The sequence below is a fragment of the Nuphar pumila genome, chromosome 6, assembly GCF_984573655.1.
Source record: "Nuphar pumila chromosome 6, dmNupPumi1.hap1.1, whole genome shotgun sequence".
In the NCBI taxonomy this organism is placed as follows: Eukaryota; Viridiplantae; Streptophyta; class Magnoliopsida; order Nymphaeales; family Nymphaeaceae; genus Nuphar; species Nuphar pumila.
In genome coordinates, this window is record NC_143254.1 from 107,716,785 (window position 1) to 107,741,077 (window position 24,293).

The following is a 24,293-nucleotide window of genomic DNA, read 5'->3' on the forward strand; positions in this document are numbered from 1 at the left end:
ACATCTTTGGGAGAAATCTATTCAGCCCCAAGAGTGACGTCTTAGTTTGATTAGTTTTGTAGTTTAATTGTTATAAGCTTGAACAATTGCAGCCATTGGGAGAGAGTGATTATTGAAATGACCTCCCAAGAGTCATCTTATAACAAAATGACCTTATACATCTTGGGGACCGGGCCTAGGTATGGGGCCAAGACTTGATGGAGGGTGATTGAGTGCTTAATGCATGTTTTTTTGTGCAATCATATGAAACCGGATCTGGACTGTGTGTGTGGTGGGGTTATGTATGTTTGGTAGGAGCAGTTAGTGCATGTCACCTTGTGAAAAAAAATCTTTCCATTAGGGATCCACCCAAAATTTAAAACTTCTAATTTACCATGAGTCTTTTTTTTTTGTGACAAATGACGTCAAAAAGTTGGACGGATTTCGCTAAATATCTTTTTTCCTGAAATTTGAAATATATTTTAAAATTTAAACGTTATTTTCCGGGAACCTTTTTTTTTCCTGCTTATTTCTGTTTCTGTTCTCCTCCTCGCGAGCGGAAGGGTCCCGCTGCATAACCTTAGAGAGTTTTTGTTTTTTACGTTCCTAGAGGGTTTCTCGTCGCCCTCGATCCATTCCGATATCTAGGAGCTTCTAGAAGCCGCTATGCGCTTGTCCAGAAGCTTCTAGAATCCGTTTCACGGCACCGGATCTTTCGATCGCGAGGGTTGTCGTCCGGCCTTTCCCTTTGTTTCAGATAATCTCTAATTCTAGGGTTTTCGCCATCAACTCCACATCTAGGGTACGGTTCTCTGTGAAACTCGATCCTTCCTTCTTTCTGGCAATAAGTTATCATTTCTAGGGTTTTACCTCTCTGTTCGTCGATCCTTGCGTTTTCTAGTTTTTTTTTAGGGTTAGGGCATCGTTGTTGGAGCAGATGGAGCCTTTGTCGACGTCGGCGGCGATCGCGCAGCAGACATGGGAGTTAGAGAACAACATTGCTAGTATGGACGTGCCCGATTCGGACTCAATCTATTTCTACAACGAAGCGGCGCAGGCGAAGACGCAGCAGGATAAGCCGTGGAACAATGAACCGCATTACTTCAAGAAGGTAAAGGTCTCTGCGTTGGCCCTGCTGAAGATGGTGGTGCACGCGCGCTCGGGGGGAACGATTGAGGTGATGGGGCTGATGCAGGGAAAGACCGACGGCGATACCATAATCGTCATGGACGCGTTCGCCCTCCCGGTCGAAGGGACCGAAACTAGGGTTAATGCTCAGGCGGATGCTTATGAGTATATGGTTGATTATTCGCAGACGAACAAGCAGGTCTGCCTCCTCCATTGGTCTCGTTTTCTTTGAATTGGTGCACTCTTTGAGCATCTCCTCCAATTTTAATTGAATTGGTGCATGGAGATGCTGACGATGGCTTTCGATCATATTCTATGCTTATTTGGATTGGTGCACTCTTTGAGTATCTCCAATTTTAGTAAACAAAGTTGGATTTTATCATTTGAGGACAATGTATGCACAGAACAACTAATTTGCAGAGAATTTAGGAAGATAATTTGTTGCGTTACTTTTTTTTATAACTCAAGTATGAAACAAATTGAGGGCCATTGTTTGGTTTAACTATAAAGTGCTTGAGCTGTCAGCATGGAACGTGGGGTTCGAATCCTGCAGTTGGCAACTTATTGCCAAAAAGAAAAAGGAAAAGCAGAAGATTAAGACTGACCTCCTAGGCTTTTCTCATTCCTTCCATTAGGAAAAAATAAGACTGACCTAGACAGAATGCACTTGATGGCCCTTTTAAATATGAGATAATTCCTGAACGTTTGGTTTGCCAACTAGAACTTTTTAATGAACAGCTACAGTTTTCAGTATTTGGGGTAGATTCAAATAAGGGAGTCAAAGATGTATAGTGCTTCGTTTGAGGTAGACTGTTTTCATCTCATAAGGGCTTAGGAAGGACTATATATTGAACTTCTTTTCCTGAGACATGTCGATGATTCTCAAGTGAATTACCACTTATTGGTCTTGCATCTGGTGGGTAGTGGGTGGGTGGTAAGATTTCATGATTAGGGATGGGAAACAAGCCGAGCAGCTAGTGGTTCAGCTGGCCATGAACTCCTTCATATTCGGTACGTCATCCAAGCCGACCACAAGCATCATGTTGCAAACAAGGGGTTCTCGGCTCGGTTCAGCTAGTGTAAACTCATAAGGATATAGCATATATAAATTAAATGCAATCTTTGTCACAAAAAGTGATCTTTGTACAGCTGGTTAGACTAAATGGAAAGTGAGAGAGATTTGGGGCTCAAATCCCAATGTTGGATTTACTGCCTTTCACATATTTGTTTTTTACATGACCAGCTTGTGGCTCAGCTTGGCTGACTCGAGCTCAGCTCATCTAGTTATGAACACAAGCCGAGCTCTAGCTGACTTAAATGGTAAACGAACTGAGCTTGAACCGGATCTGCTTGGCTCATTCAGCTCGTTTACCAGCCCTACTCATGATTTACTTTTTGGTACTCCTTAAAACTTGGAAGTGTTCTTCCTTTGTGCCTGTCCAGTATTCAGTGGTGGAAAGCGTGCTAAATGTTAGAGCCATATCAGCCAATTGGTACATTTCAGGAGAAAGGAATGGAACTGCATGAAATCGTTTATTTGCAGATTAATCTATCATTTCAGAATAGCCTACAGATCACACATTTTGGATCAAGTGAGAACTCTGGGTTCTTGGTGAGCCATTGCTGAATCCATTATGTTAGGAATCAATGAACTTTTAAAACACCTTCTAAGGGATGGTTAGTCAAAGATCCTGAACAGCAAAGCTTGATTTTTGGAAAAGAACTTCTGAATCAGATAGAAATTTTCATTTGGAGGATCCAAAAAATGCAACAATAAGTGAAACGCTTTCACAATTGGATTTTGTTTGAAGCACAGATAGAACTGAAAAAACCCCCCTTGTTTCAAAGAAAGGTGGATGAGGTAGTCACATTTCATTTGATAGGCAGACACAAATTAAAAGCCAAGTGATGGTAATTTTAAAGATAAATAAATACATACATACATACATACATACATACATACATACATACATGAGAGAGAGATTGGTAACTCCTCACAAATTATGGTATGAACAAGGAGTTGACAGTTTTAGTTTTCAATCTTTTATCACATGTTTTGCAAATCAGACCCTACAAATGGGCTCTCTATACGTTTAGTGGAAACAATGTTTTAGATTAGAGAATTCTTATGTTCATCCATATTTGTAAAGGAAATCAACAGGTTCATATTGCATATAAAATTTACAGCAAAAAATTCTTTCTCATTGAAATAATTTGAGCCAAAGTTCCGAACCATGCTTTTCTAATGAACAAACATTGGCAAACACAGCTACACATTCAAAATAAGAAAGAATCACCTGTAACATTGAAAACTAAGACTGTTCATTCCTTGATCACACTGTAAGGTGTTAGGAGGAACTAATTATCCTATATACATGCACATGCAAAAGAAAGAGAGGAGGGTTACTTGTGCATGTGAGCACATAACAGAACATGAAAGAACTGTTCCGGTGTATATTCACACAAATAAGCACCACCTCTCATAGTACAGCTTTTCATTTGCTTTTAACAGCCTGGAATTTAGTGTCAATCAGACTAAGCTTCCTCTTAGAGAAAAAGATAGAATGGCAAACTGTGGTAGTTTCTATATTAGAAGCAACAATTTCTATGCAATCTAATCTGGTCTATTATTAATTTCTTTACGAGGCTGTAGGATATTTCCATGCATACTGTATTCCTGTGGCAATGTAGATAATGCATGCATTCAGTTGGTAGGTTGTTTTGTAAAGCAAAATGAAAAAAAGGAAAAACATGTTAGTGCGCGGATGTGCTTTCATTGGGTGTAAAAGGTGGGATAATGATGAACTTTGGAGACACTGACATAACTTTGTGGCACTTAACATATTGATCTTTGACGATGAAAGTTCAAAGGATATGGAACTGATCTTTGCTGCAAAACATTACTATAGAGAGGGGATTCCCTCTTTTAACATGATGGCAGGTTGTGTTACTTATTAGATGGGTCTTTGTTATGCCTTTATTTGTCTTCCTTTTCTCTACAAGAACATGGAAGACCTGCATTTGCTATGTATGTTTGTTGATGTACTTTGCTTTTTATAGAGTACAAAATTTTGTGTCTTCTTGCTTCTTTCTTGTTAGTTGTATTTTCATATCTTTGATGGCCTCTGCTTGTTACTCTTAAAACTATGCTTTATCTACAGAGATTTCTTGGATGAAACTTTGTTCAGTTTGGCTGTTGCAGTGAGACTGAACATGAACCTAGTTTAATTGTTTCTATTGGGCAGGCTGGTCGTTTGGAGAATGTGGTTGGATGGTACCATTCTCATCCTGGTTATGGGTGCTGGCTTTCTGGTATAGATGTGTCCACTCAGATGCTCAATCAACAATTCCAGGAGCCATTCTTGGCAGTTGTCATAGACCCTACAAGGACTGTCTCTGCTGGAAAGGTTGAGATTGGTGCATTTCGCACATACCCTCAGGGCTACAAGCCTCCTGATGAGCCTGTCTCTGAATATCAAACTATTCCTCTGAACAAAATTGAAGATTTTGGGGTTCATTGCAAGCAGGTATGTTTGGCCAAGTATAATGCTTTCTATTCTCATGGTTCACTTCATTTTGATCTCATAAGCTGTGATATCTCTATCCTGTGATTCTGCAATAGTTATTGTTGTTTATGCCTTGTCTATTTGTTCTTCCATGTATTACATTTAACGTTTTGCTGATATCTGGATATGTTCTGCAGTATTATGCCCTGGATATAACATACTTCAAATCCTCTCTTGATTCTCACCTCCTAGACCTCTTGTGGAATAAGTATTGGGTGAACACACTTTCGTCTTCTCCACTATTGGGAAACAGGGACTATGTTGCAGGACAAATTTCAGATCTTGGTGAGTATTAGATGTGAATGTCATGGTTGTTATTTTATTTGGATCATGTCTTGCATGATTCTCTTTTCATTCTGTTAGTTTACATGTGCACTGGTTTTCCTTGAGTGTTGTAGTATTAGTTATTGTATACTAGTTCCATATAATATTGGTGTAGTGACCTCTTAGTAGGATTTGATTTAGATTTTGTATGAGTACCTAGGTCACAAATGCCCTGATACAATAGGGTTATGGATCCTCACTTTTCCTCTCCTGCAGCCAAAGAGAGCCCTTTCTGTGAATGTGTTCATGAAGATATTGGAGTGTCTTCTGTAGACTTTGATCCTACAAAAACTGCTACTATTCCTACATGCTTGGATAGTATCAATGCCAAAGGGAGGGAAAAATTCAAGTAGCGAGACATAAGCCCCCTCCGATTTTCTCTTGAATCCATGCTGACTTGGAGCTTGAATCTGTTTCATTGCTCCTTCTCCCTTGTCCTACATTTCTGCACTCAAGACTTTGTGTGAAATAGGACTTTCTTGTTATGGACATGAAAATTGTTCAAGAAGTGGTAATTAGGGACACATGCACACACACACATGTATTTGTAATTGTTGTTGTTATTATAATTGTAGAAGAAGATGCGATGCACAGCCACCTGTGTGTGTAGAGAGAGAGAGAGAGAGAGAGAGAGAGAGAGAGAGAGAGAGAGAGAGAGAGAGAGAGAGAGAGACGGCTGCACAATAGAAAACTCGTTAACACTTAGATTAGGGCTTCTCTCTATATTAAATAGAGAGAGGCTAAAAAGAAAAATCACATCCAAGTCCTTATGAGAACAAAATTTCAAAAGACCTCTAATATAAAAGAACTTAAACTAAAAACCACCTATTCTCAACACTCCCCTCAAGCTGGAGCATAGATATCAATCATGCTCAGCTTGTCACAACATTTTGAGAAATTTGGCCTAGCAAGAGGCTTTGTAAACATATCTGCAACTTGGTCTTCCGACTTTAGGTATTTGGTAGTGATATGACCAGCTTGAATCATATCTCTTACATAGTGGCAATCAACCTCAATGTGCTTTGTTCTCTCATGAAAGACAAGATTGTTTGCTATATATGTTGCCGCTTTGTTATCGCACATCATGGTCATTGGAGAGGAAACCTTCACCTGGAGATCATGAAGAACAGTGCGAACCCACATCAATTCAGCAGTTGTTTGGGCCATAGCCCGATATTCTGATTCTGCACTCGACCTGGAAACCACATTTTGTTTCTTACTTCTCCATGAAATCAAGTTGTCTCCCAAAAACACACAGAAATCCTGTGGTAGATTTTCTATCTACTACAGAACAGAATCCTGTGGTAGATTTTCTATCTACTACAGATCTAGCATAGTCAGCATCAGAATAGGCTACTATCTCCAGAGTTCCACCTTTCCTGAACAATAACCCTTTTCCAGGAGAGGATTTTAGATATCTGAGAATCATTATGGCTGCATTCCAGTGTACCTCAGTTGGTTTGTTCATAAACTGGCTAACTTTGCTTACTGCTAAAGCAATATCCGGCCTGGTCACAGTTACATATAATAGCTTCCCTACTAGGGAGCGATAACTTTTGCTATCAACTGGTTTTGACCCTTCTTCAAACAACTGAACTTTATGGTCCATGAGAATATTTGCTGGTTTAGCTCCCAACATGCCCGTTTCCTTTAATAAGTCAAAAACATACTTCCGTTGAGACAAAACCATCCCTTCACGGCTCCTAGCAACTTCTATACCTAGAAAATACCTGAGTGAACCAAGGTCTTTTGTAACAAAGTGTTTTTGAAGATGAGCCTTTGTGGCTTCAATAGCTTTCACATCATTTCCTATAAGAATGATGTTATCCACATATACCACCATAACAATTATGCCAGAGCTAGTTTTCTTTATAAAAAGTGTATGATCTGCTGCTGATCTATTAAAGCCAAAGCTTGACATCACTTCAAACAACTTTTGAAACCATGCACGAGGACTTTGTTTGAAGCCATAAATCGCCTTTCTCAATCTACACACCTTCTAACACTCCCCCTCAACCTCGAATCCTGGAGGTTGTTGCATGTAAACGGTCTCAGATAGATCCCCATATAGAAATGCATTTTTCACATCTAATTGGCACAAGCTCCAACCATGCTGAACAGCTATTGAGAGAACAAGACGGATGATACCCATCCGTGCAACAAGAGAAAAAGTTTCAAAGAAGTCAATACCATATGTCTGAGTATACCCTTTCGCTACTAATCTGGCCTTGTAACTTTCAATAGAACCATCAGATTTGTACTTTATTGTATATACCCATTTACATCCAACAATGTCAGCATCTGCTGGGGAATCAACTAGATCCCAGGTATGCTGAGATACTAAAGCATTCATTTGTTCTTGCATAGCTAGCTTCCAGCGATTATCAAGTTCTGCTTGTTGATAGTTCAGAGGGATAATTTCAGCAGATACGGCTGAAATAAAAGACTTCATCTGATGTCCAATTCTGGCATGGGAGACAAAATGAGATATGGGATATAAGGTACATTGTCGTGTCCCCTTTCGTAGAGCAATAGGCCTGTTATCATCATCCTGACGATCACTATTGTCAGTAGAACTTATCTCAGGAGAAGAAGAAGATGAAGGCTCTTGCGGAAGTGGAGCTCTACGCACATATACCAATGGAGGATTATTAAATCTGGAAGAGGATGAAGTTTGGTTCGGTAATGAGGGCACAAATTCCAAAGGAAAATGAGGTATAAGTAATGAAAAAGACTCAGCTGGATCAACCTGCAGTGGGGAACCGAAAATAGAGTAATATGGAGAGGATTCCAAGAAAGATACATCCGCACTGACATACTCTCGGCGAGAAATGAGATCATAACATCGATAGCCCTTTTGATTTTTTTGGATAACCTATAAATATGCATTTTGTAGCTTGAGCGGCTAATTTATCACGGTCAGGGCCAAGTTTGTGTACAAAACAAACACATCCAAATATTTTTGGTGAGAAAATAAAAGTAGGGCATTAGGTTTTAGGATAGGTAATGGAATTTGATCACCCACAGAAGACGAAGGCATGCGGTTGATCAGATAGCAAGCAGTGGTAATCGCATCACCCCAGTATAACGCAGGAACATTGGATTGAATCATAATGGTCCTGGCAACATCAAGTAGGTGCCGATGTTTGCGCTCAGCCACCCCATTTTGTTGAGATGAATAGGCACAAGAAGTTTGTGGTTGGATGCCATGATCTTGGTAAAATTGTAACAGACCTTTTGATTTAAATTCGAGAGCATTATCAGTGCGAACAATCTTGACAGTAGATTCAAACTGAGTTTTTATTTCAAGAATTAGGGATTTGATAATACTTGGAACTTCAGATCGCTCTTTTATTAAAAATACCCATGACAACTTAGAGAAATCATCAACAATAACAAGATAATAACGACACTGAGTCCTAGTAGGAATCTTACTAGGACAAAAACTTTATTACTAGAATGACTGTGACTCGAAGGGAACGAACTTCGATGATGCTTTCCCAATTGACATGCTTCACACTGAAATGATGTGGTAGAAGGAATTTGAGGAAAGACCGAACGAAGCTTTGACAAAGAAGGATGACCAAGACGACGATGCCACTGAACAGGACTGAATGAGTGTTCCACTGCAGCATGAACATTACCCATTGGATGATGTAGATAGTAGACTCCATTTTCTTCATAGCCTCCACCAATCTTCTTCCCCGTCAGCAAATCCTGAAAATGACAACCCATTGGATCAAATATTACTCTACAGTTTTGCTCTCTTACAAGGCAACTAACAGAAAGTTTGGAGCATGAAGAACATTTTGCAACTGTAATGAGGAGGATATAGAAATATTTCCCTGACCAACGACCGGGGAGGAACTCCCATCGGCTAATGAGACTCCTCGATGAGCATTAATATCCTTTATATCTGAGAAAACAAGTGAATTTCCACACAAATGTCTGGATGCACCAGAGTCAATAATCCACTTACTGTCAGTCGGATGAAGATGATTTCCGGTTGAATAGGCAACACTAGCTACAGGAGGGGTGAAACTCAAAGGACGAAGAGCTATCAACTCATCATATTCAGCACGACTGAGGGTGATACTACTGTCACTTGCAGAGATATTGTCCTGTACATTTGTTGCCTCGATAGTAGTAACATTTGCTTTAGGAGCATATGACTTTGATGAAGAAGAGGTTGGCCGACCATGCTTATCCCAGCACCGATCTTCTAAATGTCCAGATTTTCCACAGAATGTACATTGAAGCTTTCCTCTGCCTCCTATACCACGTCCACAACCTCGTCCTCTGATATTCTGAATATTTCCACGCCCATAACCAGATGAGACAACAAGAGCAGATGACTGAGTCACAGACTGAGATTGTGGAAGAGAGATCGCAAGTCTACTCAGACGATTGTATGCATCAGCAAGAGTAGGAACATCTGATCCAGTCAACATTTGAACTTTTGCAACAGAAAATTCTGAAGAGAGACCTGTAAGAAAGCGAGCAACCATGGTTTGTTCTTGATGATCCTTTTGCTTCGAGCAACAAAGAGGCCTGTGAGCATTAAGTCTTTCAAATGCAGCTTTGACAGAGGCATAGTACTGGGCCAAGGTCTGATCTCCCTGTTGCAAATTATATATTTCTTGTTCGACTTGCAGGATACGACTCACATTCGTTTCTTGTGAGTATGTATCACGAAGATTGTCCCACATCAGTTTGGCTGTATTATAGTAGATCAATCCATCTGCAATATGGGGTTCAACACTATTCATGATCCATGACATAACTATGTCATTATCTTCATCCCAAGTAACATATTTTTCCAATTTCTCAATGGGTTCGCCTTCCAACAAAATATGTTTTCGACGATGTCCAAATACCGACATCATAAAAGTTCTGGACCACCTGGCATAGTTGATTTCATTCAACCTTACGGAAGAGCCATACGAGAAGGGGTTGGCAAAAGCCTTATACTCCCCAATATGTTCCATTTTGGAATCACATTTTGAAGTTTCAACCATACTGAAGATGTGATTCAATTAAAAAAAATCAGATTACCTTACTTGAACAACAAGTGTTCAAGAGGAATTTTCAACTCAGCAGGGAATCACACCTGCTGTTTCCACAAAAACAACAGCCCACAAACAGAAAAAAATTCAACACAACAGGAAATCACACCTGCTGTTTTCCACGACAGAAGGATAACTTAAACTACCATGCTTCTTTCCAAAAAAAACTCGACACAGCAGGGAATCACGATTGTTGAAATCCACATTCTGAAATAAACCAACCAACTAAACCAACTAAAGTTCAGGAATCACGAACATTGCTGCGCCCAAACACATCACGACCAATGATAGTATGCAGTCGCAAAACAAATATTCACGACACCTGCTGTTCTCCAAACATATAAGGCACGACATCCAATAAGTCTTCAGGGCACAGTTAAACAGATCAATTATATTTTGATCACAAGCAATCAACACAGAAAAGAAATCTGTAATCACGGCAGAATTCTGATCACACGCAATCAGCACAGGAAAGAACTCAGCAAAATTTTGATCACACGCAATCAACACAGGAAAGAACTCAGCAATCACGACAACACAGGAAATGGAGATTTCTGTTGCTCCCAAACAGCAGGAACACAACTCGACAACTCACGAACACAGGAAAGATCTCACGTCATGGCAGGAACAGGACTCGGCAACACAAGGTCACGACAGGAGATCCAGATGAGGAGCTCAAGGGTTACGGCTCCACATCTTTTCCTTAGATCTGACGACAGATCTGGGTAACATCCCAGATCTGTTATCAGATCTTCCACAATCAAACAACACCAAACCTGATTTTAAAAAGTCGTGGGGTTATTGTTCTTCGTTGGTGAAGATCAGTCCCTGTTGATCACGCTCCCGAGATCGAGGGCTTTGATGCCATGTAGAAGAAGATGCGATGCACAGCCACCTGTGTGTGTAGAGAGAGAGAGAGAGAGACGTCTGCACAATAGAAAACTTAGATTAGGGCTTCTCTCTATATTAAATAGAGAGAGGCTAAAAAGAAAAATTACATCTAAGTCCTTATGAGAACAAAATTTCAAAAGACCTCTAATATAAAAGAACTTAAACTAAAAACCACCTATTCTCAACAATAATAATAATAATAATAATAATAATAATAATTATTATTATTATTATTATTATTGCTATATGTATATACAGGACATGAAAAATTGTACAAGTCAAGAACACGTGCGTATGTATAATTATTTAAATTATAATTTTTTTTATCTACCCTGCATAGTTTTTCATAATAAAAGGAATTTGATTTGTTCTCCGATTTCTCATTGCCTTGGAAGGCTTTCATTTGGTCTTCCTTCTTACTTTTTAAATTCTTGTCTGGGTTTATAAAGAGGTTGATGATGTTGCACCAACTGAACTAATGATGAACTAGTATAATTCTTTTTACATCTTTCCTGTATATCTTGAATTTTTTATTTAGGAAGTCATTTTCCCTGCCATATCAAAGGCTACTATATCCAGAAATGTGCTGTCAAACCTAGCATAGTTTGTCTGTATATCTGGTCAAAATAGGTCTTGATGGTGCTCTTTAATGACTGCTTGGCATAAAAAGTGAGTCTATTTAATTTGGACTATCCAGCCATCTGGCACAGTCAAGCAAACCAAGCATCCTTAATTCCTTATCCGTGCCACCAGAGTGAACTGGTTGATCAGGTACATTGACTTGGTTGAAACATCAAAGCCATATCCCCTTACAAATGTATCCCACAAAATCCCATCCAATCCAATACTGGCCGGTAGAGTTGACTCCTTTGGCTCTATAAGAAGATGGTTTTAGTTTAGGCTGCAACAACACATGGAATTGAATGCTGTTCTAGGTTCAAGGAGGTGCAAGAATTTGCATTTTTTATCTTTGACACATGGCAATTTGCAGTAACTCTATGAACTGCAATGAAACAAGTGGAAACAATAATAAAGCCTCCAAGGGCATACAAGAACAAAGAACGGAGTATACAACAAGAAGTCCACAAATGGACAATACAAAAGCCAATCAATGGCAAATACAAAAGCACACAAAGTGCATACAATAGCCACTAAGGGCAATCACAAGCAAATATAAAAAATATGAGATTTTATTAATAACAAATACAACAACAACAACAACTACGCCTTCATCCCAAAACAATTGGGGTCGACGATATGAACCAAAAAAGAAAATCATTCTGGGTCTTTCACATGAATCCTTCTCCTCCAATCATTTCTATCCAATGCCATGTCCTCGGTGAGGTTCAAAGCATTCATATCCTTTCCTATCACCTCCATCCATGTCTTCCTAGGCCTACCCCGACCTCTTTTAACTAATATATTTTCCCATTTCTCCATCCTTCTAACTGAAGCATCATTAGGCCTTCGCCGAATATGTCCAAACCACCGTAAACGATTCTCTCTCATCTTATTTTCAATGGGTGCAACGCCTACCTTCTTATGTATCTCCTCGTTCCGAATCTTATCTTTTATTGTATTTCCACACATCCATCTCAGCATACGCATCTCAGCTACACTCATTTTTTGAATATGATGTCTCTTAGCAGCCCAACATTCCGTACCATATAGTAAAGCGGGCCTAATAACAAATGCTTAAGAGAAAACATTGAATCAAGAAGGGGTTTTAACCCCTTTATATAGGCTATGTGGGGCTCCATGTAGTGGTTGAAAAACCCTTTGGATATAATATTTTTGATATATCCGGCGATTATCAAAACAACACTCATATGCATCGTAGTTGGTACTTGCTGAAACCAACTGACAGAATGCAGATCATGAGCAATATCTGGACTTGTAATGGACGAGTTAGGGATCCAATCAATTGTCGGCATGGAGTTGAATCTTCAAGAAGTGTTCTATCTTCGAATCTTAGTTTTGCATTGATGACCAGCATATCAACTTTCTATTATCATCAGAGATTCCTGATTTGACAATGATATCTACAACCAACTTCATTTGTGATAATATATATCCTCTACGTGAGTTAGCCATTTTTATACCTAAAAAATATCTTAAAATACCAAGATCAAATATATCAAAATATTTTTTAAGAATTATTTAATTTCATCAACTTCCTTTTTGTCATTTATAGTAATAATCATATTATCCACATATAATAGAAGAATAACAATGTCAACACCTATATCTTTGACAAGAAGAGCATTGTTAGTATAGCAAGATCTAAAACCCAAATTTAGCATAACATTACTAAATCTATTGCTTAAGCCCATACAAAGCTTTTCTCAAACGGAGAACTTTTCTTTCTCTATCTTAAGACTAGAAGGAGGGTCCATGTACACTTCTTCATTTAGGTCTCCATTCTAAAAATCATTTTTGACATCAAACTGGTAAACATGCCACTTCCTAATGGATGCTAACACAACATGGTTTCTTACATTGGTCATACGAGCTAGGGGTACCAAGGTTTCTTCATAGCCAATTCCATACTCTTGTGAATAAGGTTTGGCCACTAACTTAGCCTTATATCTTGTTGATGATCCATCTCCCTTAGTCTTAACCTTATAAAGCCACCTACATCCTTTAGATTTTTTCCCTATAGGTAGAGGTTGAATTTTTTAGTTTTTTGCTTTTTCAAGGGCTCCTAATTCTATATTCATGTCATCTACCCCATTCTGAAATAGATTTGGCCTCTTTGTAGGTTGATGGTTCATAAAAAGAGTGAATAGACATAAGACAAACTCTATATCTAGGTGAGAATTGTGAAAATCTCTATAAAAAGAGATTTTGTGTATAAACACAATGCTAGAAACACGAAGTGTGCACAAAGGCACAAAGGAGAACTCTCACAAGTGCACAAAGTCACAGATACACATGCACAAGAGCATAAAAAATATCAACTTCAATATATTGGGTCCCAAAAGGGGCTTTACAAACGGATAACAAAAGCTAAAGGGGATCACCCCTGTTTATAATGTAAGGAGACACATGGGGGGGCTCCAATACATACGTTGGAGCCCCTCCAACACATACGTTGGAGCCCCTCCAACGGTTAGAAATATAACCGTTGGAGGGGGCTCCAACATGTGCATTGAGGGCCCCCTCATGTCACATCAATCCAAAAAAGAAAAAAGGAAAAGTAAAAAGAAAAATACAAAAAAGAAATTGGAAAAAATACAAACATATTCTCAAGTGAGAATATGCGTAAAATACATGAAATTACATAAATACCCTTATCGAGTTTAAGATATATATTTATACATATATATATATATACTTAGATAGATACATATATATATATATACAATATATATATATACAATATATATATATATATATATATATATATATATATATATATATATATATATATAAAAGAGACTACATTTTAACACCCCCCTCAAACTTAGGGTGTCACAACCGAAAGTTTGCCAAGAAGAAAGTTAAATCTTGGAGAGCACAACGCCTTGGTGAAGAAGTCTCTCAGTTGATATTCTGATGTAACATAAGGAAGCTCAATAGTTATTCTTAAATATTCTTCACGAACATAGTGGCAGTCCATCTCGATATGCTTCGTGCGCTCATGAAATGTGTGATTTTTGACAATGTAGATTGCACTTTTATTATCACAACATAATTTTGTGAGCCCTAGAACTTGAATATTCATATCTTTCAACAAGCTGTGAATCCAAACAATCTCTATGGTGGTAGATGCCATGACTCTATACTCAGCTTTGGTGGATGAAAGTGATATTTTCTGTTGCTTCTTGCATCTCCAAGAAATTAACGATTCTCCTAAAAAAAATATAAAACCAGTTGTTGAGTGAGAGTTGTTTGGATCACCTCTCCAATCAGAGTCAGTATAAGCAATTAAACTTAATTCAGAAGAAGAAGATAAAAATACTCCCTTGTTTACTGTACCCTTTATGTATCTGATGATGCGAAGAATGAGACTCGTATGAACTGTAGTAGGTGCATGTTGAAATTGACTGACAACATGTACTGCATGAGAAATATCAGGCCTAGTAATGCTGAGATACGTTAGGGATCCATCCAATTGCCTGTAAGGTGTGAGATCTTTTAGAAGAATCTCATCGTCAATCTTCATCTTCGAACCTACTATTTCAGGAGTTTCACAGACCTTGTCATTTGTGATTCTTGATCTGTCAAGGATCTCACAAACAAGTTTAGTTTGAGACAAAAAGTAACCTTTGTGAGAAAAAGCAACCTCAATTCCCAAAAAATATGTCAAGAATCCTAAGTCTGACATTTCAAATTTTGAAGTCAAGATAGATTTAATACTTTTGATTCCTTTAGTATCATCTCCTGTTATCAACATATTAACATATAACAGTAATATAATAATTCCTGCATCAGATTTCTTAACAAACAATGCAGTGTCAGTATAACACAAAGAGAAACCATTTTCAGTCATTACATTGTTAAACCTATCGTGCCAAGCTTTGAGAACTTGTTTCAAGCCATAAAGAGCTTTACGAAGACGAAAAATTTATTTTTAGGATTTTTCATACCAGGTGGATCATCCATGTAGACTTCTTCATTAAAGATCATTTAAAAAGACATTTTTGACATCCATTTGGTAAATATTTCATTTTCTAATGGAAGCAATGGTGATTAGACATCTGACAGTAACCATACGAGCTACTGGAGCAAATGTCTCTTCATAGTCAATTATGTATTCTTGACCATACCCTTTAGCTACTAGACGAGCTTTATACCTCTCAAGAGATCCATCACTTTTGGTTTTGACTTTAAACACCCATCGACATCCTATAGTTTTCTTTCCACTGAGAAGCGTTTGAAGTTCCCAAGTGTTGGCTTTCCTAAGTGCTTTGAGTTCACTTTCCATGGCTTCTCTCCATTCAATACATCGTTTGGCATCTTCAAAATTTTTCGGTTCAAAATATGAGTGAATGACACTTAATCAAGCCCGATATTTAGGAGAGAAAGAATCAAATGATACAAATCTAGAGGGAGTTCTAATTCTTTCGGTTCTTCTAGGGTTTGAATCATGTGTTGAGATAGATTCGCTAGGTTCACTATATTGCTCAACAACACTTCTAAAGGTGTGTCTATCTCTATGAGTATAGGTGATAGGGTCTCTAATTATATTTTCTTCTTGAGATGTAGTAGGGTTAGAATTATTGTTGATTTCAACCACTTTATTGTCACTGTTAAATGTTGATTCATCATCACTAGAGATATCATCTTTAGATAATAAATAAAAAAGAAAGGAATAGTTTGTATTTTCCAAATGAGATTCATTCTTTTCAAAATCACTATCATTTTCCAAAAATGTTACATTCCTTAAGACATATAACTTACCATTCTTAGTATCATAACATCGAAACCCTTTTTAGGTTTCAGAATAGCCAAGAAAAGCATAAGAAATGACTTTTGGTGAGAGTTTATCATTTTTATCTGTAAGGATAAAGCACTTACAACAAAACACTCTCAATCTATTATAATCGGGTTCTTTTTCATATAGAGCCTCAAAAAAAGAGATTTTATCTAAATTTTTGGATGGAAGACCATTAATAAGATAAACGGAAGCAAGAGCCGCCTCGGCCCATTTTTTTTTTGGAATACTTTAGGAAATAAGAAGGGTTCTAGTGGTTTCAATGATATGCCTATGCTTTCCTTTCGGCCAAACTATTTTGTTGTGGGGTCTTAGGACACGATCTTTGATGGACAATACCATAGTCTTCAAGATATTTTTTAAATTCATTAGAGAGATATTCACCTACGGAATTGGTCCTAAATATCTTTAAATTACTATTAAATTAATTTTGGATCATCATATGATATGATTTAAAACATGAAAAGGCCTCATGCTTATGTTTGAGAAAATATATCCAATAATATCGTAAAAAATCATCCACAAAAATCACATAATAGGCAAAACCTCCCTTGGATATGACGGGTGCCGGTCCCCAAACATCCAAATGAATAATTTCAAAAGGTTTAGTGGTAAACATAGATCTTTGTTCAAAAGGCATATTTCTCATTTTTTTTAAGAATGCAATCATTACAAGAGAAAATACTTTTAACAAAGTCCAAATAGGACAACTTGGTGATGTTGGGATGACCAGGTCTTTTGTGCCTAACATTTATGTCTTTATGTTGGGCCACATTACAAAAGGGGGTTTTAGGAATTTGAAGAGATTCCATATAGTGTAAGTCTCCCTTCCTAGAGCCTTCTCCAATCAACCTCTCAGACCGATGATCTTATATTAAACATTTATTAGATGAGAATTGAATGTCACACTCAAGGTCCGAGCGTTGAGAGACGGAAAATAAATTGAAATTCAATTTTGGTATAAATCTAATTTTAGGAATAAGAAAGTTTTGGGTTTTAAAATTTTCAATTCCCTTAATTTCAAGAGAAGTGCACGGTTGAAACAAAAGATGGTGACGAACTTTCAAAATATTCGGAAAGAGAGGAAATGTTTGGAGACATATGAAATGAAGCACCTAAATCTAAAAGCCAAGAAGTTTTAGTTAGAGGAGGAGTAGACACGGCAGCACCAGAAATAGCTCCCTTAAGAAGATGTTGAAGAGCTTCTATAATTTGATTTAGAGAGAGCTCCATTTGTAGATTCCTCTTTTTGTGGTTGAGATGTGGTGGCCATTGCTAGTAATTTCTTCCATTTGGGACAAACCGGTTTGATATGACCCGGCTCTTTGCAAAAGTGACACAATTTTGCTATAGTTTCTTCTTTAGCCTTGACTACCAATGGTTCCTTGATTTTGGCTTTTGAAATGAGGAGGTTTATATGTCCTCAGGTTGTTTCCAGGCCTAGAAGCGACATTTGCTTCATCACACTCTTCTTGATTTGTGGGCATTGCAAGAACACTTGGATTTTGCTTGCTAATGCCCATACGAGTTTCCTCTTCACTTAATTTTGTAATGACGTCTTCAATAGAGGGAGATGTGAAGGAGGATAGGAGAGAGGATCTAATTTGCTTAAACTCGGGCCTTAGCCCATTCAAAAAGTTGAAAAATCAATCTTTTTCTAGTTGTTTATGACGGAGCTCTATGGCTTCTTCACTCCACTTGGGTTCGAGCATAGCAAGATCATCCCAAATGGAAGAGAGTTCAGCAAAATACTCCCTTATAGTCACCTCCCCTTGAAGAAGGGTTAACGTCGTCTTTTGAAGGTAATACTTATGGGACAAATCCCTAGAAGTGTACATCTTCTCAAGGTACTCCCACGTTTGAGAAGCCTTTTTAAACTTTATAATATTGGCGTTAATTCTTGTCTCAACGAAGGAAAAAATCCATGACAAGATCTTGAAGTTCTTCATTTCCCACTCATGTTTTCTAATTATACTCCTCAAGAGCCTTAGTTCTTTCATCTCCCTCAAGAATTTTGATTTTGCCTTCTTTAATCAACGTAATTTTAGGCTCTGGTTCCTGAATCAAGCCTTGAATATAACCCCAAAGCCCTTTTTCTTTAATGTGGGCTTCCATATTTCCGGCCCATACGTGATAATTGGAGCCATTCAGCTTGAAACCAAGAGAAAAATGGGAGCCTTTTTCACCCATTAGAGAGGTAAGATGAGAGAAAAGGGGACGTACTACAATAAGATTTTAAATCTTACTTTTAGCAATCTTCTAAAATATTGGATGAAGATGAGTCTTTACGCCAATCACCAAAAAATTGAAGGCACGCTTCACGAGACACTTGATATTGTGAAGAACTTCACGAATTTCTTTCTCCAAGCAACCTTGTTCTGATACCATGTGAAAATCTCTATAAAAAGAGATTTTGTGTATAAACACAATGCTAGAAACACGAAGTGTGCATAAAGGCACAAATGAGAACTCTCACAAGTGCACAAAGGCACGGATACACATGCACATGAGCATAAAAAATATCAACTTGGGTCCCAAAAGGGGCTTTACAAAAGGATAACAAAAGCTAAAGGGGATCACCCCTATTTATAATGTAAAGGAGACATGGGGGGGCTCCAATACATACATTGGAGTCCCTCCAACGATTAGAAATTTAACCGTTGGAGGGGGCTCCAACATGTGCATTGAGGCCCTCCTCATGTCACATCAATCCAAAAAAGAAAAAGAAGAAAAAGTAAAAAGAAAAATACAAAAAAGAAATTGAAAAAAGTACAAACATATTCTTCAGTGAGAATATGCGTAAAATACATGAAATTACATAAATACCCTCATCGTGTTTGAGATATATATTTATATATATACTTAGATAGATACATATACATATATATACAATATATATATGTGTATGTATCTTTCTCTCTCTCTCTATATATATAAAAGAGAAACTACATTTTAACAAGAATGTCTCATAGGCAACGAACCTATTGGGAAGGTCTAGATGATCAATTTGATTTTCTAACACGAGGTTCTTCAATAAGTTAATTTTGAGAGTACCTATCAAGTGCACATGTAGGATTTTCAAAAGTTCTAGAATATGATTGAATTTCATGATTTAGAACATCCTTAAAAGAGTTACTAGAATCATCAATATTCATAATTTCTTTATGCTCATTTTCCAATTCTTCATTAACAAAATCTCTCTTCGGTAACAAATTAAATAAGAAAGAATACTCAGAATCATCCCTAGGCTTATCCACAATAAAACCATTTTCTTTTCAAGAAAATTCACATTTCTTGAAATATATAATGTCACTTTTCAAATCATAACATTTATACCTTTTTTGGTTTTGAGCATAACCATGAAAAACACTCAATAGCTTTAGGGGACAATTTATCTCTTTTTTCAATAAGTACAAAACATTTGCATAAAAAACTCTTAACCTACTTAAATTAGGAGTGATTTGTTTAAGTTTTTCAATTAGAGATATATTTTGCAAAGAAGACGAGGGCATCCGGTTGATAAGATATACGACGGTAAGTGCACTTTTGGCCCAAATTTTTTTTTGGAACATTTTTAGAAATAAGTAAGGTTTGTGTTGTTTCAATGATATGAATGTTTTTTGTTTGGCCAAACCATTTTGTTGAGGAGTATTTGAACAAGATCTTTTATGTGAAATATCATTTTCTTTTAAATAATTTTTAAAGTCATTTGATCAATATTCCCCTCGAGTCGAATCTAAAAGTAACAATATTGGATTGAAATTGATTTTGCATGAGTTTGTTAAATTCTTTAAAACATGAAAAAACTTCGTATTTTTGCCTAAGAAAATTAATCCAAGTATATTTAGTGTATTAATCAATAAATACAATGTAGTAAGGAAGTCTTCCTTTCGATATGACCAGAGCCGGTCCCCATACATCCGAATGCACAAGTTCAAAGGGTTTTTTAAGAGACAAAAGTTCTAGAGCCAAATTAATTTCATTTTTTTAAGAATACAATCATTACATATGAATTCTTTTTCAAGACAAGAGTCTTTCAAAAATGGAAAATGAGACAATTTAGATACATTTGGATGGCCTAATCTTTTATGCCATAGATCAATATTTGTTTCCTTAACAAAATTAAAAACTTCTTTGGGAACATGAAGGAAATCCATGTAGTAGAGATCTCCCCTCCTATGGTCTTCCTCAATTAGCTTCCTTAACTAGGGATCCTGCACCCAACATTTTGAGGAGACCTCATACCCGCAATTCGAAATTTGAGATAGCAAAAATAAATTTAAATTGAGTTTTGAAATAACTCTAACTTTAGAAACTTAAAATCTTTTGAAATATTTTTAAAAATTTCAATGCTTTTGATTTCCAAATTAGTTCCATTGGCCATAGAGATATGAGAGTTATAAAAAGGTTTAGTGCATTCTGATAAGAGGGTTTCTAGAGGAGTCATATGAAAAGAGGCACCGAAATCAAGTATCCAAGAAAATATATCGGGAGGAGAGGATGTGTAGACGCCGACACCGGTAGTATGAGTTGAGGATGACTTAAGGAATTGTTAAAGTGTTTCGGTTGATTGGTTGATAGTATCCTTAAGTTCTCCTTCTTTCTTGATTGCATCTTCACCATTTTTTGATGATTCTTCAACAATTGCCGTCTTCTTTTTGAGCTTAGGACATTCTGGTTTAATATGTCCCAGTTCATTGCAAAAATGACATTATTTTCCTTCCTCCACTATTGTTATACTTCTCAAAATGAGGATGTTTATATGTCTTGATATAGTTGCCGGGTCTTGACACGACAAAAACTTCCTCACTCCCTTTGTTCATGCCAAGACGGATTTCATCTTCGTAAACTTCGGCAAGAGCCTCATAAGTGAAGTAGTGGTCGTATGCAAAATTAAGGACCTAGCTTGCTCAAATTCGGGTCTTAATCCGAATAGGAACGTAAAGAGTTGTTCCTTTTTCAATTGCCTTTGCTGCATTTTGATGATCGCTCCTTCCCATTTAGTCTCGAATAAGGCCAATTCATCCCTAAGACTAGAGAGAGTGCTATTGTAATATCTTACACTCTTATCTCCTTGTTTTGTGGTGTGAATCTTCTCTTGAAGTATGTATTGTCATGCCAAGTCTTTTTGCATGAACATGTTTTTAAGAAAGATTCATGCATCACAGGTTTTCTTGAATTTCACAATGTTTGCAACTATATTTAGTTCCATGCTATTTATGAACCAAGATAGGATTATAGCATTCTTGGCTTCCCAATCCTTCACCTTAATTTGATATTCTTTAAGTTCTTTTTCTCTTTCTTCATCATCGAGGGCTTTGATTTGATCTCCATCTTTTTTGGTGAGGGTGAGTTGTGGTTCACATGTGACACCTACATACCTCTAAAGCTTCTTGCTCTTAAGATGGTTCTCCATAACGGCGGCCCACATTAGGTAGTTTGAGTTGTTTAACTTGAATGTGATCACCGTCATAGGTTCTTTTTCACCAATTTTTTGAGGAGAGAACAACTATTTGAGAGAGATGTCTTCTTTGCCGCAACCCCGAACTTTGGAGAAGAGTCATACGATCCCAAGAGCCTATGACTTTAATACTATATAATGAAATAAGCAGAAACAATAATAAAGCCTCTAAGGGCATACAAGAACAAAGAACAAAGTATACAACCACAAGTGGACAAATGAACAATACAAAAGCCAATCAATAGCAAATACAAAGGCACACAAAGTGCATACACTAGCCACTGTCACATAGGTGCGGGTGCGGATGCGGCGATTCAGCACTTTAAAAAAACTTGGGTGCGGGTGTAATGAGATATTGCGGAAATATAAAGAGTGCATACAAGCACATACAACAATGAAAAAGAGACAATATCACAAGTCCACGAAGGGACAATACAAGCACAAGCCTTTAAGAAGGCAACAATATACAAAGTCTCTTATTGAAAAGAGAGAGAAGCTCTCAAGAATGAAAAATATACAAGGGGATCACCCCTATTTATACAAAAGGAAGAGGAGAGCGGAGGAGGCAAAATGCCTCAAAAGGGGAGCCAAAAAGGGGGCTCCCATGGAGTCGTTGGGAGCCCCCAACGGTCACATTTGTGACCGTTGGGGGCTCCAACGACTCTATGTTGGAGCCCCTTTTTGTTATTTAAAAAGTACAAAAAATAAAAGGAAAAAAGAAAAAAAGAAAAATACATTTAAATGAAAACTGTAAATAGTTGTTTTCTAAAACAACTATTGTGAAATTACAAAACTACCCCTATCGGGTATTTTGTAATATATAGAATATATATATATATATATATATATATATATATATATATATATTAGATACATTTTAACACCCCCCCTCAAACTTTACGGGGAGATGACAGAAAGTTTGCCAAGAAGAAACATGAAGCGAGGAGCCGGAAGAGCTTTAGTGAAGAAGTCCGCCAACTGATATTCTGAAGTGACATACGGAAGAGAAATAGTTCCTCGCAAGAATTCGTCACGGACATAGTGACAATCCATTTCGATATGTTTTGTACGCTCATGAAAAGTATGATTGCTCGCAATATAGATGGCACTCTTGTTGTCGCAACAAAGCTTTGAGGCTTCGGTGATATCAACTCCCATGTCTTTAAGCAAACTGCGAAGCCATACAAGTTCCATTGTCGTGGTTGCCATAGCCCGGTACTCAGCTTCAGTGGATGATAGTGAAACTTTCTGCTGCTTCTTGCATCGCCAGGCAATCAAAGAGTCTCCTAGAAACACACAAAAACCAGTAGTTGAGACTCGATCATTGGGATTACCTCCCCAATCTGCATCAGTATAAGCAAGAAGATTCAAGGAAGAAGAGGAGGATAGAAATAGCCCTTTATTGATGGTATTCCGAATGTAGCGGATGATTCGGAGAACAACACTCATATGCACAGTTGTAGGAGCATGCTGAAATTGGCTAACAGAGTGAACCGCATGAGTGATATCTGGTCTGGTGATGGTTAAATAGGTAAGAGACCCAATGAGTTGTCTGTAAGGTGTAGGATCTTCCAGAAGAACCCCATCCTCCAACCGCAATTTGGCATTAATAACCTCGGGAGTCTCTACTTTCTTATCATCGGAAATCCCAGACTTAGAACATATATCTGCAGCAAGCTTCATCTGTGACAAAATATATCCTCTAGGAGAATATGCAACTTCAATTCCAAGAAAATATTTGAGAAAACCTAAGTCAGACATATCAAAATTATTTTTTAACATATTTTTAACATTAATAATACTATTTTGATCATTCCCAGTGATAATCATATCATCAACATAAAGCAACAAAATTACGATACTAGAACCTGCATGTTTAACAAAAAGAGCAGTGTCAGTATAACAAGAGTGAAATCCTAACTTTATCATGATATCACTGAAACGATCATACCAAGCCTTAGGAGCTTGTTTAAGGCCATATAATGCCTTTAAAAGCCGAAGAGTTTGACCTTGCTTAAGATTTATTCCGGGTGGCGGATCCATATAAACTTGTTCACTTAAACTTCCATTTAAAAAAGCATTTTTTACATCAAGTTGGTAAATAGGCCATTTTTTGGTTGATGCAACAACTATTAAAGTCCTAACACTGGTCATTCGAGCTACAAGAGCGAATGTTTCTTCGTAATCAATGCCATATTCTTGGGAGTATCCCTTAGCAACTAATCTAGCTTTATATCGTTCTAAAGAGCCATCGCTTTTAGTTTTAACTTTGAAGACCCAGCGACAACCAATAGGTTTTTTGTGTGAGGGTAGATTAATTATTTCCCAAGTATTGGCCTTTTTTAGCGCATTAAGTTCAACTTGCATTGCTTCAACCCAATGAGGTATAGATTTAGCTTGATTATAGTGTGCCGGTTCAAAATAAGAGTGTAAGGTTA

General features: G+C 37.3%; 1 protein-coding gene across 6 annotated transcripts in view; it reads left to right on the forward strand.

Moving 5' to 3' along the window:
• Nucleotides 1-520: 520 nt before the first annotated feature.
• Nucleotides 521-24,293, forward strand: part of LOC149835607 (COP9 signalosome complex subunit 5-like) — a 40,667-nt gene continuing 16,894 nt past the window's right edge. The window contains exons 1-4 of one of the 6 annotated variants that reach the window (XM_090008621.1): nt 521-781; nt 881-1,306; nt 4,353-4,634; nt 4,811-4,958. In XM_090008621.1, coding sequence (XP_089864747.1) covers nt 917-1,306; nt 4,353-4,634; nt 4,811-4,958 — 820 coding nt within the window. In that variant the 5' untranslated portion in view covers nt 521-781; nt 881-916. Of the gene's footprint in view, nt 1,307-4,352; nt 4,635-4,810; nt 4,959-24,293 lie in introns of all 6 variants that reach the window. The other 5 variants (XM_090008623.1, XM_090008620.1, XM_090008624.1 and 2 more) reach the window with 5 other exon arrangements.